The 17,505-nt window shown below is 51.2% G+C and overlaps 1 protein-coding gene across 1 annotated transcript; it reads left to right on the top strand.

Moving 5' to 3' along the window:
- The first annotated feature begins 9,205 nt into the window (after nucleotides 1–9,205).
- Nucleotides 9,206–16,646, top strand: LOC102266976 (keratin, type II microfibrillar, component 5). Its single transcript, XM_070369986.1, has 9 exons — nucleotides 9,206–9,625; nucleotides 11,341–11,549; nucleotides 12,123–12,183; nucleotides 12,327–12,422; nucleotides 13,080–13,244; nucleotides 13,507–13,632; nucleotides 14,024–14,244; nucleotides 14,973–15,004; nucleotides 15,692–16,646. Exons 1-9 carry the CDS (start codon nucleotides 9,206–9,208, stop codon nucleotides 15,883–15,885), a joined length of 1,524 nt encoding a protein of 507 aa, XP_070226087.1. The 3' UTR covers nucleotides 15,886–16,646.
- The last annotated feature ends 859 nt before the right edge of the window (nucleotides 16,647–17,505 follow it).

Raw genomic sequence — 17,505 nt, 5'->3', positions numbered from 1 at the left:
TAGTGATTAGGGATCCATCTGCCAGTGCAGGGGACGCGGCTTCAATCCTTGGCCCAGGAACCAGGACCCCACATGCCACAGGGCAGCTAAGCCCGTGAGCTGCAACTCCTGAAGCCTGCACACTAGAGATCATGCTCCGCAACGAGAAGCCACCGAAACGAGAAGCCCACACTCCGCTACCAGACAGCAGCCACGCTCGCCACAACTAGAGAAAGCCCACACGGCAACAAAGATCCAGTGCAGCAAGAAAAAAAACCCACACAGACTGAAAAGGAAGAATCATGATTACCTAACAGACACACAAAAGGATGTGACAAAATTCAACATCTGGTCGCAATTAAAAAAAAAAAAAAACTCACAGCAAACTAGGAATAGATGAGAACTTCAGTAATTTAAATAGCACTACTAAATTCATCAACAAAGTAACATCCCATAGCTAACAACCTACTTAATGGTGAAAGTCTGAATGATGTCTTCCCTAAGACTGGGAAAAGATAAGGGTATCTGCTCACATCATGTTTAGTCAGTATGACACAAGCTGGCCTAGTCGATGAACTAAGGCAAGAAGAAGAAATAAAAGTCATATAAAAAAAAGGCGGGGGAGTCAAATGGGTTGGGTAGGAAGAAATAAAACTCTTTCTATTTTTGGAAGACATTATTTTCTGCGTAGAGAATCCCAAGGAATTTCTCTTTTTAAAAAACCTGCTAGAACTAATAAGTGAGTTTAGTAAGATTAAGGGATGTGAGGTCAATATACAAAAACTAATTGCATTTCTATATTCTAGCAAAAACAGTTAGAAATTAAACATTTTAAGTATCACTTATAATAGCACCCAAACAGAGAAATACCTAAGCATAAAGCTTTAAAAATGATCAATATGCTAAAAAACTACAAAACAATAATGAAAGAAATCAGAGAAGACAAGTAAATGGAGATATATACTATGTTCCTGAATCATAAGACTCAATATTGTTAAGACATTGATTCTCCCACAAAGATGACACACGGTTCAATGAAACTTGTGAACTCTGGTTTGTGCAAACCCCAGTTCAGATCCCAGGTTTTCTACTTAATAGCTGTGTGGCCAAAAGTAATAACAGGCAAGAATGATACTTAATACAGATTGAATTGAGCAGGGTTTCTAGTGTGTTTTGTGTTTTATCTTACTTGATTCTTTCAACAATCCTATGCAGTAGTCACCTTAATAACTGCACTTTAGACAAATGACAAAATCAAGGCCCAGTGGTCAAAGCAAAGGCATTCTGAGTGCAGAACCCACACTCATCACCACCACGCTGTTCGATCTGTCATTTATTCTGTCTCTTGCCTCATCTATAAAACAGGAAAATAGCTTCTATATCAAAAAGTTGTTGTGGAGATTACACACAATGGCATAACTACAGTGCTTAGCCATAGCCTGGTACACAGTGGTGCACAATAAACGGTTGCTATTGTTTTGATGGTGATGGTGGTGGCAGGTCTACTTCTACTGCTAATGGAGAAGAGCTGTGTTCAGCAGCTCAGTCACCCCATTACCAAACACGGGTGGATGCCCAAGGGTCAGCAGGCTGTTGCCAGTGTTTGCACGCAAAGCCCTCAGCCCTGAACTGCAGGCAGGCAGGCAGGCAGCTCCCCAGCCTTTCCTGCTCCTGCAACCTGGACTGGGCCTCTGCCTGGCTACCTGTGGGGCGTTGCTGCCCTCTGCTGGCCACCAACTTCCCCGGGGCCTTTTCAAAGCATTTCCAGGGCAGGGTATTATGGAGAGAGAGAAGGAAGTCTTTTTTTTTCTCCTTTTGTTATTAATTTCCTTACGCTTATTTTTTAAATTAAAGTATGGTTGGTTTGCAAAATCGTCTTGGTTTCAGATATGCTGCTGCTGCTGCTGCTAAGTCACTTCAGTCGTGTCCGACTCTGTGAGACCACATAGCAGCCCACAAGGCTCCTCTGTCCCTGGGATTCTCCAGGCAAGAATACTGGAGTGGGTTGCCATTTCCTTCTCCAGTGGTTTCAGGTATACAGCACAGCAACTTGTTTATGTGTGTGTGTGTGTGTATACACACACACACACACACATATATATATATATATGCATATATATGGCTTCCCCAGTAGCTCAGTTGGTAAAGAATCTGCCTGCAATACAGGAGACCCAGATTCAATTCCTGGGTCAGGAAAATCCTCTGGAGAAGGGAATGGAAACCCACTCCAGTATTCTTGCCTGAAGAATTCCACAGACAGAAGAGCCTGGTAGGCTACAAGTCTATGGGGTTGCAGAGTCAGACAAACTAAGCGCGCATGCGCACGCGTGCACACACACACACACACACACACACACCACACAATATAGAGAGATAGATAGATTCTTTTTCAGAGTCTTTTCCCTTAGCAATTCAGTTCAGTTCAGTCAGTCAGTCATGTCTAACTCTTTGCAACCCCATGGGCTGAAGCACATCAGGCTTCCCTGTCCATCACCAACTCCCAGAGCTTGCTCAAATTCATGCCCATCAAGTCAGTGATGCCATCTATCTCATCCTCTGTCATCCTCTTCTCCTCCTGCCTTCAATCCTTCCCAGCATCAGGGTCTTTTCCAATGAGTCAGTTTTTCACACCAGGTGGACAAAGTATTGGAGCTTCAGCTTTAGCATCAGTCCTTCCACTGGATATTCAGGATTGATTTCCTTTAGAACTGATTGGTTTGATCTCCTTGCAGTTCAAGGGACTCTCAAGAGTCTGTCTTCTCCAACACCAAAGTTCAAAAGCATCAATTCTTCAGCGCTCAGCTTTCTTTATAGTCCAACTCTCACATCCATACATGATTACTGGGAAAACCATAGCTTTGACTATACCAAACTTCATCAGCAAAGTAATGTCTCTGCTTTTTAATATGCTGTCTAGGTTGGTCATAGCTTTTCTTTCAAGGAGCAAGCGTCTTTTAACTTCATGGCTGCAGTCACCATCTGCAGTGATTTTGGAGCCCAAGAAAATAAACTCTGTCATTGTTTCCATTGTTTCCCCATCTAAATGTTGAGTGTAGTTCCCTGTGTTATCAGAGGGGAGTCTTTTAAAAACAAATTTTTTTCCTCCAAAATTGTGTTTAGGACACAAACACTGCAACTCTGAATGGCAACTTTAAGGAAAGGAACCCACCCCCCATTCACCAGCCCACCACAGCGTCGCTTTCACCATGCTGCGTCCCTGTCGGTCTTGGTTCTCAGAGATGCTCAGAAAACCACAACCCCGAAGCAGAAAAGAGCCATGGAGGCTTCTGAGTTCCATGCTTTTCATACCAACTATGTTCCTTGGGGCTCAAGGGCCAGCGCTTCCCGTCTGCGGCATTTTCTGCCAAGCACAAAATATTCAAAGTATCCAAAACATCTATTCATTTGCACATTCACTCAGCCCACAAATATTTATTGGGCACTTACTATATTCCCAACACTGTTCTACGTGCTTGGGAACCATCAATGAACAAAAAGACTGAAAATCCCTGCTTCCATAGAGTTTATTTTGGAGTGAGAGGAAACTGACAATAACCAAGAAATAGACTAAACAAGTCAATTACAGTATGTTACAAGGTGTTAAGTGCTACAGAAAAAAGAAATTAGAGCCAGATAAGCTGGGTGGAGAATGCTCTAGAGGGAAAGGCAGGCTGCCATTTTTAAAAGAAATGCCAGAGAAACCTCTTTGAGAGGCTGTATCTGAGCAAAGACCCGCAAGGCAGGTGGCAACAGGGCAAGCCATGTGGCAGAGGGAAGAGCATTCAGGGAAGAAGGGCCAGTCAAAGGCTCTGGGTCAGGAGTAGGCAGTGTGTGTGTCCGAGGAGCAGAGGGGGGCCAGAGTGGGTGCCCAGAACAAGGGGATGAGTTGAGAACTGTAAAAACAAGGACAGGCAGTGCAGCCTTAGACTTTTTCTTTTTCTTTTTACTTTGAGTGAGAATTATCTGGGCATTTGAGCAGAGGAGTGACACAGCTCAATGTCTTAAGGGGATCACTGAAGTAGAGGGGGCCAAAGCAAGCAAAGAGACCAGCATGTCCATCTTACCTGTTTTTATAACCGAATAGATAAATAGAGAGAGAGATTTATATAGGTGCTTTCCTCCTAAGATTTAGAGAAATGATTCTACTGCTGAAGAAGGAGAGGAGAAGGAGGACGAGGAAGAGAAGGAGAGGGGAAAGGGATGGGAGGAGGTAGAAGAGGACAAGGAGGAGGAGAGGAAGAAAACTTCAAAACCATTAATGTGGTCCAGCTTTGAAATTCGAGGCTCTGTGTTTACTGAGCATCTGCTCTGACCCAAAGTAGCCATCAGGAAACAGTAAAGCCACCAGAGAAAGCTGCCTGCAGGAAGGCATGTGGACAGGGTTTGGGAGAAAAGTCTAGAGTTCCTAGCAGGGAAGCCCATCAGAGGAAAGATGGGGAGGTGCAAAGAGCGGCTTTGCCAGCTGGATGAAGCGCCCAGCCCCGGATGCACTGGGGAAGGTCTGGCATTCATTCAATGCCTCCCTGTTGCTCTGGCCTCACTCCTCTCACAGAGGGTCTCTCAGTGACATCCAGGTCTTGCAAAAGCCAGAGAAACTGTCCTAGTGCCAAAAGACCGTCTCAGAACTGTGTCCCACCACCAGAAGGTGGCGTAGATCTGGACACATAATAAAAGTGTGGAGAAGACCAGCAGAGGTGATGGGCAATGCCCAAGGTGGATTATCTGAGTGGGAAACTATCGAGGCCTTGCTCATCACAGCCATCAGGATCAATCCCAGAGGATCCCACTATCCAAGGAGAACAGTGAGATGGTCTCTGAGAACCCCGGCAGTTACATATATGAAACTATAAGGGTCAACAGGCAGCTCTAGGACAGACAGGGTAGGATGAGAAGGTATCAGCACTCCTCTATCTTTGGATGAGTCCAGGAAGCCCTCCTAGCAGCAAGGGAATTGTAAGTACAAGAAAGAGAGCAGAAGGGAAGGGAGGTCATGACTCCTGGTATGGAGAACAGCACGTGTGTCCCCCAGCAAGCATCCAAGCTTGGATAACATGTGGGAGGAAGATGGAGCATCTGTGGCGGGTGTGAGTTTGAGCAGTGACGCCTCTGCAGAAAGCCTGGGAGATGGACTTCAAGAGTCGAGGAAGCTGCCAGGGACTCCAGGGTGGAGCAGAAAACCTCTCACCCAATTAGCTCTTGAAGACTTCCTGGAAGAAGTGGCCTCTCAGGAGCATGTTAAATTATGGGAGGGCCACGGGTTCTCAAATGGACATTCCTGATACTGGGTGTGGCCTTCACAAGGTGTGAGTGCGGGAGGGGACAGAACTGAAGGGCTGATGAAAGCCAGCACCCAGGACAAAAGGATGTGCAAGACAGTAACTGCAGCTACCTGGGGAGCCCCAGGAAGAGTACTGGTGCACTGCTGTGGAGACAGAGGAGAAGAAATCACAGTCTCCCTCTGAAGAGTCCCCAAAGGCTTCCTGGAGGAAGTGGCCAACTGTTCTGGGACATTTCAGGCAAAGGTGTGACAGGGAAGAAAGCTTGGAGATAGGGAAAGGGGTGTGGGAAAACTATAGGGCATATGTGGGCAGTAAGGCAGGAGAAGGCCAGTAAAAGGAGGTCTGGCTCCCATCCCAGCACCCAGATAAGGATCTGGTCTCACTAAGCCAACTGCTTCGGGGGACGGTAGAGATGGGTGTGGTTCTATGGATTCTCTGCCCGCCCTGGGATAGAATCAGATGGTAAAGGCCCAGGTCCGATCAGTTCAGTTCAGTTGCTCAGTCATGTCCGACTCTTTGCAACCCCATGGACTGTAGTACTCCAGGCCTCCTTGTCCATCACCAACTCCCAGAGTTACACAAACTCATCTCCATTGAGTTGGTGATACCATCCAACCATCTCATCCTCCGTCCTCCCCTTCTCCTCCTGCCTTCAATTTTTCCCAGCATCAGGGTCTTTTCCAGTGAGTCAGCTCTTCGCATTAGGTGGCCAAAGTATTGGAGTTTCAGCTTCAACATCAGTCCTTCCAATGAACACCCAGGACTGATCTCCTTTAGGATGGATTTGTTGGATTTCCTTGCAGTCCAAGGGACTCTCAAGAGTCTTCTCCAATACCACAGTTCAAAAGCATCAATTCTTCGGCACTCAGGTTTCTTTATAGTCCAACTCTCACATCTATACATGACCACTGGAAAAACTATAGCCTTGACTAGGCGGACCTTTGTTGGCAAAGTAACGTCTCTGCTTTTTAATATGCTGTCTAGGTTGGTCATAGCTTTTCTTCCAAGGAGCAAGCGTCTATTAATTTCATGGCTGCAATCACCATCTGCAGTGACTTTGGAGCCCAAAACAATAAAGTCTGCCACTGTTTCCATTGTTTCCCCATGGGTCTACACAAACTCCCCAGGGTGTTGTGCCAGACTGACCTGATCTGTGAGTTTCTCACTTGCCTGGGATGACCCTGAAACAGTCCCATAAGGACTCAGCCTCCCCCTCCAGCCCAGTCCCTTAAATCTAAAGCACCATGTGGATGGACTTCCTGAGCAGACCCCACCAGCCCTGGGCTCTGCTGCCACCTGCAGTAATGCAAACTTCACCCAGCAGCCACAGGCACATCCCTGTACCTGGCAGGGCCTGCCCTCACTCCCAGCACACCTGCCCAGGGACTCTCACCCTTGTTCTGAGTGGTCCCGCTGGTCCTGGATGGGTCTCTTATTTCTGAAGGCAGTGTGGCATTCCCAGGTCTCCTGAGTCCCTGGTTCCCCTTTCCCATCCTCAGTGCCCAGGCCCAATTTGAGGTGGAGGGGTGTGTGTGTGTGTGTGTGTGTGTGTGTGTGTGTATGTGTGCACGCGCTAGGGGCATGGGGTACCACTGACACAGGCATCTCCCTCTGGACCAAAGCCTCCACTCCCTCCTGCTGCCAAGAGGCAGAAATGGGTCTTCCATCCTCTTCAATAAGCTGAGGAGAGCTGAGCTTACAGCAGGTGAGGTTTAATGGGCTGTCCAGGCTGACAGAGCAGAGGACCCACCCATCCTCCATCTCCCATGCTCGGCTCCGACCCTCCTCCCCTTCAAAGGGCCCAAAACCCTCTTGGCCCCACCCCGCCACTCCAGGTCTACACCACCATCTGGCCAAGGCACAAGAATACATCCCTGGGTCCAGGCCAGCAGGACCCCCGCTTAAGGGGTGGCAGCTGGGAAACCATCCCCTCCTTGATCCCCAGTATGGCCTCCTCTATCCACCCCAGACTCCACCTCAAATTTTTACACTAGTGAAATCAGGTTAAAGAAAACATTAAAAGCAGACTTGAAAGGATTATGAAATCATAAACATGCAGAAGAAGTGAAGCCGGTGGGTGGGGCAAGGAGCAGGCCCACTCTCTGCTGAGTGAGAGGGTGCGGAGCGGAGCAGCAGGGGTATTTCTGATAGGAAGCAAGAATCCCTTTCCCTTACACAAACCCTTTTGGTCCCCAAAGTACATTCTTGTGTATTATCCATTTAATCCCCCCAACAACCCTGGAAGATAAGAATGAATTCCACATTACAGCCAAGGAAACAGAAGCTCAGAGAGGTTAAGAACGTCCCCAGAGCCACACAGCTAGGAAGTGTCCAAGCTGGCACTTAAACCAGGTCTTCCGATTTGGACTCCCTTGCCCAGGTTGCTAAATACCTGCTGCTTCACCACGGGTGACTATGATCTGAAGATTACTTGGTGCCAGCTGAGGCCACCTGCTCCTCGCTTCCCCAAGGCCTCTGCCCTACTCGGAAGGACAGGTGTGGGATGTGGAGATAGAAACCAGCTAGCCTGGTGCTGGGCAAAGACCTGCAGTGGCTCTGGCTGTGAAGACAAGAGCAGACCCCGGATAGAACGTGGGGTGTCCAGGGAGGATCCAGGAACAGCAGCACAGGGACAGCATTTGGTTCTGGCAGGCTCCCTGGAGGAGTTGTCACCCTCAGAGGAAGTTCCTCTGCCCTTCTTCCTGAAGTTCCTAACCTCTCAGGGGCCTGGCGAGCCTCCCTGGGGGTACAGATGACATCCCCAGGTCTGTACTCAATGAGCATTAAAGAATAGCCATCATTATGTTAATAAGTGGCCCCAGGACATATAGGAAAGAGGGGACTTTGGAAAGAACCAAGAGTTCAGAACCTGTGGGAGCCAGAAATCACAGTGTCCTCGAATAAGAAAAGCCGCCTTCCTCCCCCGTCTCTGCGCAGAGCAGTCTCTGAATGTTCTTCCAGGAGTGACAATTCCAGGGCTGGCAAACAGGGTGAGCCCCTCCCCTGGCTGGTGGTCTTGGAAGGAACTGGGACTCACAGGACCTGTTTCTTCTTAAAGAGCCAAGAGATAGTGTCCAGAGTAAGTTCGAAGCATCAAGGCTTTCCCGGAACTGGGTTCTCCCATCCTTTCAGTCAAGTGGGAGAAAGTATCTAAAGGGAGTCTCCCCATTATCCACAAGAGGCCATTATTGTGGCCACTGAGAGGTAAGTGGTTTGTAGTTTTGTGGGTGAGAAATGAAGGCCCTGGAACAGAACCTTTCAAGCTGGAATCCAGAAGGTTCTAGGAGACCATGGGCTCAACCCTCTGCCCTGCAGGAAGCATGATCAAAACAGCCTCTGTGGACCTGAACCACCTCCAAGCCATGCTGCTTGAGTGGGTTTGGGCTCTCTTGATCTATCTGCCCCTGAAACACAACGATATACCTGAGAATGTATCCTGTATGGAGCCCCGAGGACAGAGGTGATGATCTCTGGTGGTCTCCCCCAACCTGGGGCCCTAGAGCTTCTTCCTGGAGATGGTGGCCCCAGTCCCTACCCCACACTCAGCCATTCCAGACTGTTGTGTTCAAACCCGTCTCCAGGTGTGGGTTGAGGCCATCTCACAAGGAGACTGCGGGAAAATTAATTACCCTAATGTATGTAAACGAGCTTTGAAGATGAAAAGTGCAAACGCACAGTGTCCCTAATAACATCTTCAATACTTTTACGGAGGCCGGGAGTCACTGCTGAGCTCACCTTTAAGACGAGTCCTTGGAGAGTTGTTGGCAAACTCCCCAAGCCAATAAACAACATAAAATGACTTTTCACTTCTTTCATGTAGCCAACCCCAGCTCTCTCCACCAATAAAAGGACCGAGGAGGATCAGAGGGTCCAGAAGCATCCTACGTAGCGCACCCGCCGCTCTCAACACTCCCTTGCTCAAACCTCCATCCACTCAGACCCACACCATGTCGTGCCGTTCCTACAGGATCAGTCCAGGATATTCCGTCACCAGGACCTTCAGCTCCTGCTCGGCTGTGGCCCCCAAAACGGGCAGCCGCTGCTGCATCACCGCCGCCCCTTACCGAGGCGTGTCCTGCTACCGGGGACTGACGGGCTTTGGCAGCCGCAGCGTCTCGGCCCTGGGCTCCTGTGGGCCCCGCATAGCGGTGGGTGGCTTCCGTGCTGGCTCCTGCAGCCGCAGCTTCGGGTACCGTTCCGGCGGCGTGGGCGGCCTCAGCCCTCCCTGCATCACCACCGTGTCAGTCAATGAGAGCCTCCTCACGCCTCTCAACTTGGAGATCGACCCCAATGCGCAGTGCGTGAAGCACGAGGAGAAGGAGCAGATCAAGAACCTCAACAGCAGGTTCGCTGCCTTCATCGACAAGGTCAGTGAGGCCTGGGATGGTCCAGAGATGGCCCCGGCCCTGCCTTCCCCTCAGGAAGGTCCCAGTCTTCAGGGGAGCCAGCGTATGGCTGCCAGCCACCGGAGGGAAATGCAGGCCAATCTTCACAGAAGGATTTATTTCTCTCGTGTAATTCCAGCAAAGTGTATCTATACCCGCAGCCCAGCATGGTCCAGAAATTGAGTCTGTGCTGTAAAGGGTTTGCACTTCCAGAGACAAGACAACATGGGAATATCCGAGCTGCCGTGAAACATTGGGCGCTGGGTGCTGGACGAGCAGAGGGGCAGTGGGGAGAAAAGAAGGCCTGTGGTGGGGCAGCTTGGGAAGCAGTTGGAGCTCTGCTCAGAGCCCTGCCGCCTCCCCACCTCCCCGCCTCTGCTCACAGTGCGAATCTTCAGGCCTGTTGCTTGTCCCCTTGATAGAACCGGCTTCATATGTTTGCTTTGAAGATTAACTGGGCTCCTGTGCAATCAGTGCCGGCACATAGAAAGTGATAAATGTTAGCTGTTAGCATTCTTCCAAGGACAGTAGTGGGCGAGGAGATGTGATAGGCAACCAACCAGGCTTGCCAGGCTGCTTCATGGGTGCAGAGCTGGGAATGGAGGAGGGGAGGCCACTAGACTGGCGAGAAGAGACCCACCGGTGCAGAGGGTGAGAAATCCCCAGCTGCCCTCTGGCTGCCTCCCACAAAGGTCACAGCTGCACCTCCCTTCGTGTGGGCTCTGTCATGGGGCCTTACTCCAGCAGAGGAGACAGGACCAGACTCAGGTCTGGGACCCGGGGTGAAGGACAGTAAGGGGGACCTTCTTATTATCACTTTCTTTAGTGATCTCAGTTAATCCTTGAAATGAGTCACTGGAGTAGATATTACCATCTCTATTTTTTTAATAACAAATTGAAGCTGAGAGCTTAGGGAGCTGCTTAGACAGACTGTTCATAGGGTTCTCATGACTGAGCAACTGAACTGAACTAGATAAATCATGGTGACAGGCAGGTGAAGGAGGCTCAAGGAACGTAGGATCCTGACTCCTGACTAATTATGAGATGATAAGTTAGTCATTTCATACCTTGGGGTCTCCTGTTCCCCTCCTGTACTATAGGGGAAATAAGATCTCCCCCCATAAGGTTGTGAGAATTGAATAAAATTGATTGGTAGGTGCAGTCATAGATAAAGGTGTGTGTGTGTGTGTGTGTGTGTGTGTGTGTGTGTATCTTAGCACAAGCCCTGGGACCACACAGTAAGTATTCAATAAATGTTTGTTGCTTACATGAATAAATGAAGAACTTGTAATTAAAGTCATAGTTAAATTGGTTGAGCACTTCCTGTGTGTCAGAAACTCTTCTAAACACTTTACATGTAGCAACTTGTTCAATCTTTACAACTTTAAGGAAGGTACTATTATCATCTCTGTTTTGGAATGAGAAAACCAAGCACCCAGAGGTGAGACAGCTGCCATTACAGTGGCAGACCTGGGATGTGAATCTGACCTTTGGCCTCAAGCCCGGGTCACTCCCACCCACAGTGCCTCCCTGGGGGGCTGGGAGCAAGGCCCCCTGAGTCGCAGGGATTCCAGGGCTCAACCCCCGCCTGGCCCCGGCTGTTCAGCGGGCACCAGGGCAGGAGAAAAGAGAACTCTGGGGAACCAGACACCTCCCGGGGCTCCTCCTGAGTCTCTTTCTCCCACTCTGGGCGGCAGGTGCGCTTCCTGGAGCAGCAGAACAAGCTGCTGGAGACCAAGTGGCAGTTCTACCAGAACCAGCGCTGCTGCGAGAGCAACCTGGAGCCCCTGTTCAATGGCTACATCGAGACGCTGAGGCGGGAGGCTGAGCATGTGGAGGCCGACGGCGGGAGGCTGGCCTCAGAGCTCAACCACGTGCAGGAGGTGCTGGAGGGCTACAAGAAGAAGTGAGTGTGGCACCACCTGTGGTAACAGGGTTAAGGGGGAAGGCTCTGCCCACAACCCTCTTGAAGCAGCTTCATTAAGATTCCTGCCTGTCTGCCAAGAGGGGCTGCCCGCTACCCAAGAGTATGGGCAGTAGGAGCCTAGGTTTCTTCAGATTCTTTGGCTCCACCTCAACTCCTTGGAGGCCCATGGGTCTTAGAGATGGTTTCAGAGGAGTAAGGAAGCCCAGTGGGGTTCCATGGCTTTCTTGCTCCTCCTGCTCCCCTTCCTGACCCAGGCTCCACATCCTCTCTGCCCGTGGCACCAGCTCTCTTTGGATCTAGGATGGATGGAAAGATGATTGTAGACCTGGGCATGGAATGTGCATTCTCTGATCTCATCCCAGAGGCAGCAGGACTCAGGTGGAATGAGCCAGGCTGGGACAGGGCTAGCCCACAAACAATGCACAAATAGAATGGGGAGAGAACGGGATGACGTTTGCAGAGTTCACCCCATTTGACTCCCAGAAGAGCTTGCCCAGGATGGCTGCCAAACCCTGACTCCTCAGCACCAGCCTCTGACTCTCTCACATGCAGGTATGAAGAGGAGGTGGCTTTGAGGGCCACAGCGGAGAATGAGTTCGTGGTTCTAAAGAAGGTAAAGGGGCTGGGCTCCGGGAGGGAGGGAGCGGCACCTCTGTGCGCACAACCTCCAGGGGGACGGGTCGCCACACCCACCCAGAGCACCTTCCCGGGGCCTCCTCCCACACGCTCGCCCCCTCCTCTCCACCCCACCACCAGGATGTGGACTGTGCCTACCTGCGAAAGTCAGACCTGGAGGCCAACGTGGAGGCCCTGGTGGAGGAGTCTAATTTCCTGAAGCGCCTCTATGACGAGGTGAGGGGGCCCCTGCCAACCAGCCTGGAAGAGGGGAGGGAAGGTGAGGGGACCCAGAGTGGAGACTGTGTGCACATTCACCCCCTGAGGGATGACAGCATGTAAGGAACACGCACACACATGCAAGTGGGCGTACTGTGAGGCTGTCACAGACACGTGCACGTGAGCACCGAGGACTGTGGAGCACGTGTGTGCTTGGGCTTCTCTGTGCTTGTGGTCTCTGGGTGTTGCCGTGTGTGTGCCTGTGGCTGGTCTGAGTGCGTATAGGTCTCTACATGGATATGAAAGTGTATACGTGGGGTGGAGAGTGCAGGGGGTGGGTAGGGTGGGTTTCCAGTGAGAGAGGGGTCTTAATTCCTGGACAGATCACTAGTCCTGGCATTCATACCCAAGCTTCCCTGCTGAATGACGTTGAGTCAGGCCTTTTTCATACACTGGGATTCAGTTTCCCCATTTGTTAAGTCTGTCCCCAGCTGATCTCTAGAGCCCCTTCCAGCTTCACTGATGATGTACCTGTGTGTGAACGAAGGCGAGTGGGAGTCATGAATCATGCATGGCCAGTGGGTCCCCCAGGGAGTGGACAGCCCCCAGGGGTAGAGCATGTGACCCAGACCAGACACCAGAACCAAATGCATTGGCTTTTGGCACCCACCCCAGGAGATCCAGATCCTCAACGCCCACATCTCAGACACCTCGGTCATTGTGAAGATGGACAACAGCCGAGACCTGAACATGGACTGTGTTGTCGCCGAGATCAAGGCTCAGTACGATGACATTGCCAGTCGCAGCCGGGCTGAGGCTGAGTCCTGGTACCGCAACAAGGTGAGTGGTCCAGAACACCTGCCTCCTGAACATGGCACTGGAAAGGATATGAAGTGTGGATTAGAAAAGGCTTCTTCTGCCTGGGGACTTTGATCTTTAGGGATGTCGAGAAAGAGACAGATCTCAATTTGGGTGTCAGAGCAAGGTGGCCATGTATAGTTGCACAGGCTGAATACTGTGCAACCTGCACAATTATCCAAGTTGTCCTGAGTGGATGAGCTGTCCCATTCTGAGCCTCAGGAGCCTGTCTGCTTCCTCCCAGTGTGAGGAGATGAAGGCCACGGTGATCCGGCATGGGGAGACCCTACGCCGCACCAAGGAGGAGATCAACGAGCTGAACCGCATTATCCAGAGGCTGACAGCTGAGATTGAAAATGCCAAGTGCCAGGTATGGGTTCTGGGAGGGCTTGAATACCCAGCACAGGAAAACTGTAGCACCAGGCCCTTTGCCCGCAGAAGAACAAAGGTCTAGCCCTAATCAGGCCTCAGAGTGTGCCCGTGAGGAAGCAGGGGCCCAGAGAGGGGGCTGGGGCCCTGGCACTTCACACAGCACAGGAGCTGAGATGAGCCAGATCACTGATATCCCCCTTCTGGCCACCCTGAAGCACCATCAAGAAGAAATGATGAAAAGTGTCCATCACCTCCCTTGTGTTCATAGTCCCATTAACTACCTGCTCATAGGAGGTTAACCTAACTTTTCTCTGGGATCCTTGCCCCAGCTCCCTTGGCTCAGATGAGCCTAGCTGCACCTTCCCATCCTCACATCTCTTTCCCCACAGCGGACAAAGCTGGAGGCCGCAGTGGCTGAGGCTGAGCAGCAGGGTGAAGCGGCCCTTAATGATGCCCGCTGCAAGCTGGCTGGGTTGGAGGAAGCCCTTCAGAAGGCCAAGCAGGACATGGCCTGCCTGCTCAAGGAGTACCAGGAGGTGATGAACTCCAAGTTGGGCCTTGACATCGAGATCGCCACCTACAGGCGCCTGCTGGAGGGCGAGGAGCAGAGGTGAGGCTGAGGAAACCTTGGGAGTCTAGAAGGAGGCGGCCCTGGTCCTCTGGGGGTGAACTTCCCTGAACCCAAGTGGGAACTGCATCTTTGCCCACTGCTAGTACAGCTCAGGCTTCAATAGAAATAATAATTTATGAACGCTTTATTAGGCCTGTGCTCCGTGCTCATTTTAATCCTCACAAACCAGGTATTGTTTTTCCCATCCAAAGATAAGGAAATAAGGCCCAGCGTTCAGCGACCTTTTCGGGGCTACACAGTTAATAAGCAGAAGAGCCAGGACCCTCATGCAAGACTTGTGGCTCTGAAATCCACTCTCTTCCAGTAGCTTCCTACAGGAGGCTGCCGCTTGGCCTGCCCTGGAAGCAGGTACATTATAAGGTCGATGCAGTCTATGCTATAGCTCTTCATTGGTACCAGGCCCTTTCACATGCTTTCTGTAAGCCTGATCGGCACTATCCAGGGTGGGCCAAGTCATTCCGATTGGAAGCAGCACGTGGATTTCATAGCTTCACTCACCTCTGCTGAAAAGCAGAAGGCCTTGTCTCTGTGGTCAGTGAATAGTTAAAGGAGTGTGAGCATTTAAGGCAAACTCTAGGGAGCACTTCCTGCCTCTGGGGAATTGGATCTGTACACAGCAGGGCCCTCTCTGTGCCTAAGCTTCAAGGAAGCTGCCTCAAGGAATCCAGCTCAGTGCTTGGAATTAATTAGACTTTTCTTTCCTGTAGGCTGTGCGAAGGAGTGGGCTCTGTGAATGTCTGTAAGTACCTGCTTGAAACCCCCCTAGAAAACTGGCTTTATTGATGGGCAGATTTGAGCCGGACAGCCTAACCTACAGGACCTGGAAAGTTCCAGACCTGGGAGGGGGCCTTTCATGCCCCCTGCTCCCTCCCCCGCTACGCCCCGCCACCACCCCCTTACCTTCTCCCTGGAGGCACTAAGCAAAGGCATCTTTGGGCGCCCTCCACTGGTGAATGTGTGAACTGCATGCCCGGGAAATAAGAATGCAGCCTCTTCGCCCCTGGGCTGCCCTGGTGGCTCAGATGGCAAAGCGTCTGCCTCCAATGCGGGAGACCCGGGTTCAATCCCTGGGTTGGGAAGACCCCCTGGAGAAGGAAATGACAACCCACTCCAGTACCCCCTTGCCTGGAAAATCCCATGGACAGAGGAGCCTGGCAGGCTAGAGCCCATGGGGTCACAAAGAGTCGTACACGACTGAGCGACTTCACTTCACTTCAGCTTTGCCACTGAATCTGGGGGTACTTGCTTCCTTCTCGCCTGGGTGCCCTAGAAGGCTGAGGTGCTGAGAACAGGATCTGAGTTATGAACCACTAAACTCATCGGGGAGGAGGACGCTCATGCATGCAGAAGCCCTTGGGGGCCTGTCCTGGGGTTGGTGACATCACTGCGGTCCATTCAGCCCTCCCTGTCCCCTCTCTTCCCACAGGTGTCAGCAGCTCACGCGGTGGAGTCACCTGTGGGGGCCTCACGTATAGCACCACCGCAGGCCGCCAGATCGCCTCGGGCCCCGTGGCCACCGGGGGCAGCATCACAGTGCTGGCGCCCGACTCCTGCGTCCCCTGTCAGCCCCGTGCCTCCAGCTTCAGCTGCGGGAGCAGCCGGTCTGTCCGTTTTGCGTAGAGTCAGAGGCCCCGCCTGCATCCCCCCAGCACGGAAGGGTGTGTGAATGGGAAAAAAAAAAAATTGTGTGCTTGCTTCCAGAATCTTCCATGTGTTCCTACAAGGGAAGGACCCTCCGCCGCTCTCCGCACCACCTTCTCCTTTTAGGGAGTTGTTTTCCTGGTTCTCCAACAGGCTTCAGTTAGAGTCATTCCCAGCCCTTTCACTCAACTCCGATTTGAATGCTAAATTCCCGCGGCCAATTTGTGTTATTCACCAAGCTCTCTGGGACCCTCCCAATCACCCAGGGCAGCTGGGCATCATGAAAACTCAGTCTTCCTCTGGCACAAGGAATAAGCCGAACCATCCAGTCAGGTCTCCCTCAACCTTAGAATCAGAGAGGAAGCCGCCCCCACTCCAGCAGATCCCTTGTCCTGGCTGGGAAGTTCTCTGCAGGAATTGCCCCTTGGTCATTTGAGTTTGTATTTTGCTTGTCTCTCTAACTGATTGCCTTCTTCTGGGTTAACCTGTTCCAGCCAAACTCCTCCTGTGACGTCCCAGATGAGAGGCCTCTAGTGGGGGGAATTCTTTTGACTTTGGACAGGTCTTGCTATTCAATACACCTTAACAGATTTCAAAGAAAACGCCATGGTTGCTCCAGATCGCCCCCTGCCGGCGCAGGGGGAATCTGTCCAATCCAGAGCAGGTGGGCTGGAGAAGGGGAGGCCACTTTCTGGGTCTCCCTCTTATTATGACTGTCTGTGGGTGCCGTGCCTTCTGGGTTGTCTCATTCTGTGTTTCAATAAATGCTGCTGCGATGCAAAGACATGTGATCTTGTGAATGGCAATGTCTCCGACTGTTGCCCTAATGGCCTGGGAGTGAGCAACGAGAATGAAGACAGAACACAAAATCTGGTGCAATGGGTCAGGGGACCTGCAGCCTCTATTGGACTGAGGTGCAGAGTCCACTCTGAGTCCAGCTTTTATTTCTAATGGCAGACTACAAAACTTTCTTTGATCTTTCTTCCCCAAGACACTACTGTGACATAGTCCAGATCTCCTTGTTTTTACCCCAGGCCGTTCTCTTCTAGGATAGTCTCAGGACCAGTCAGCAAGTGCATAGGCAGTGTTCATACCTGACACTGACTTGGTGTTCCAAGGTCCATCTTTCATGATCCCAGTCATACTCCCTTCTGGGTCTGGCCTTGGGGTTTGTAACAAGGCTATTATTCTAAGAAAAACGTGAAGAAAAATCACAACACAGTTTTGTAACATTTGCTGTTTTTCCAAGTGCTACTTCTGTGAAATTTCTCAAGGTTGGGAAAGCACATTATTAGGAATTCCCACTACATCCAACTCTCCAACATGTCTGACGCTCAGCTCCCACTTGCTCCATCTCTAGCTGACCAGCCCTTTCCAGCCCCAGCCCCCCAGTGGTGCTGCCTCTTCCTCTCCACTTCCATAGCCTGATTCCAGCTCAGACCCCTCAGTCCTGGACCACAGCTCCAGATTCCCACATGACCACTTTCTCCTCATTCCTCACACACACCTCCCCCCAGCAGCCAGAATCCCAAACTCATGGCTCTTATCCCCTACCACCTGGTTCAAACAATTTCCCAGCATATGCACGTGCTCCCTAGG

The sequence above is a fragment of the Bos mutus genome, chromosome 5, assembly GCF_027580195.1.
Source record: "Bos mutus isolate GX-2022 chromosome 5, NWIPB_WYAK_1.1, whole genome shotgun sequence".
Lineage (NCBI taxonomy): Eukaryota > Metazoa > Chordata > Mammalia > Artiodactyla > Bovidae > Bos > Bos mutus.
This window is presented reverse-complemented; position numbering and strand designations above follow the sequence as displayed.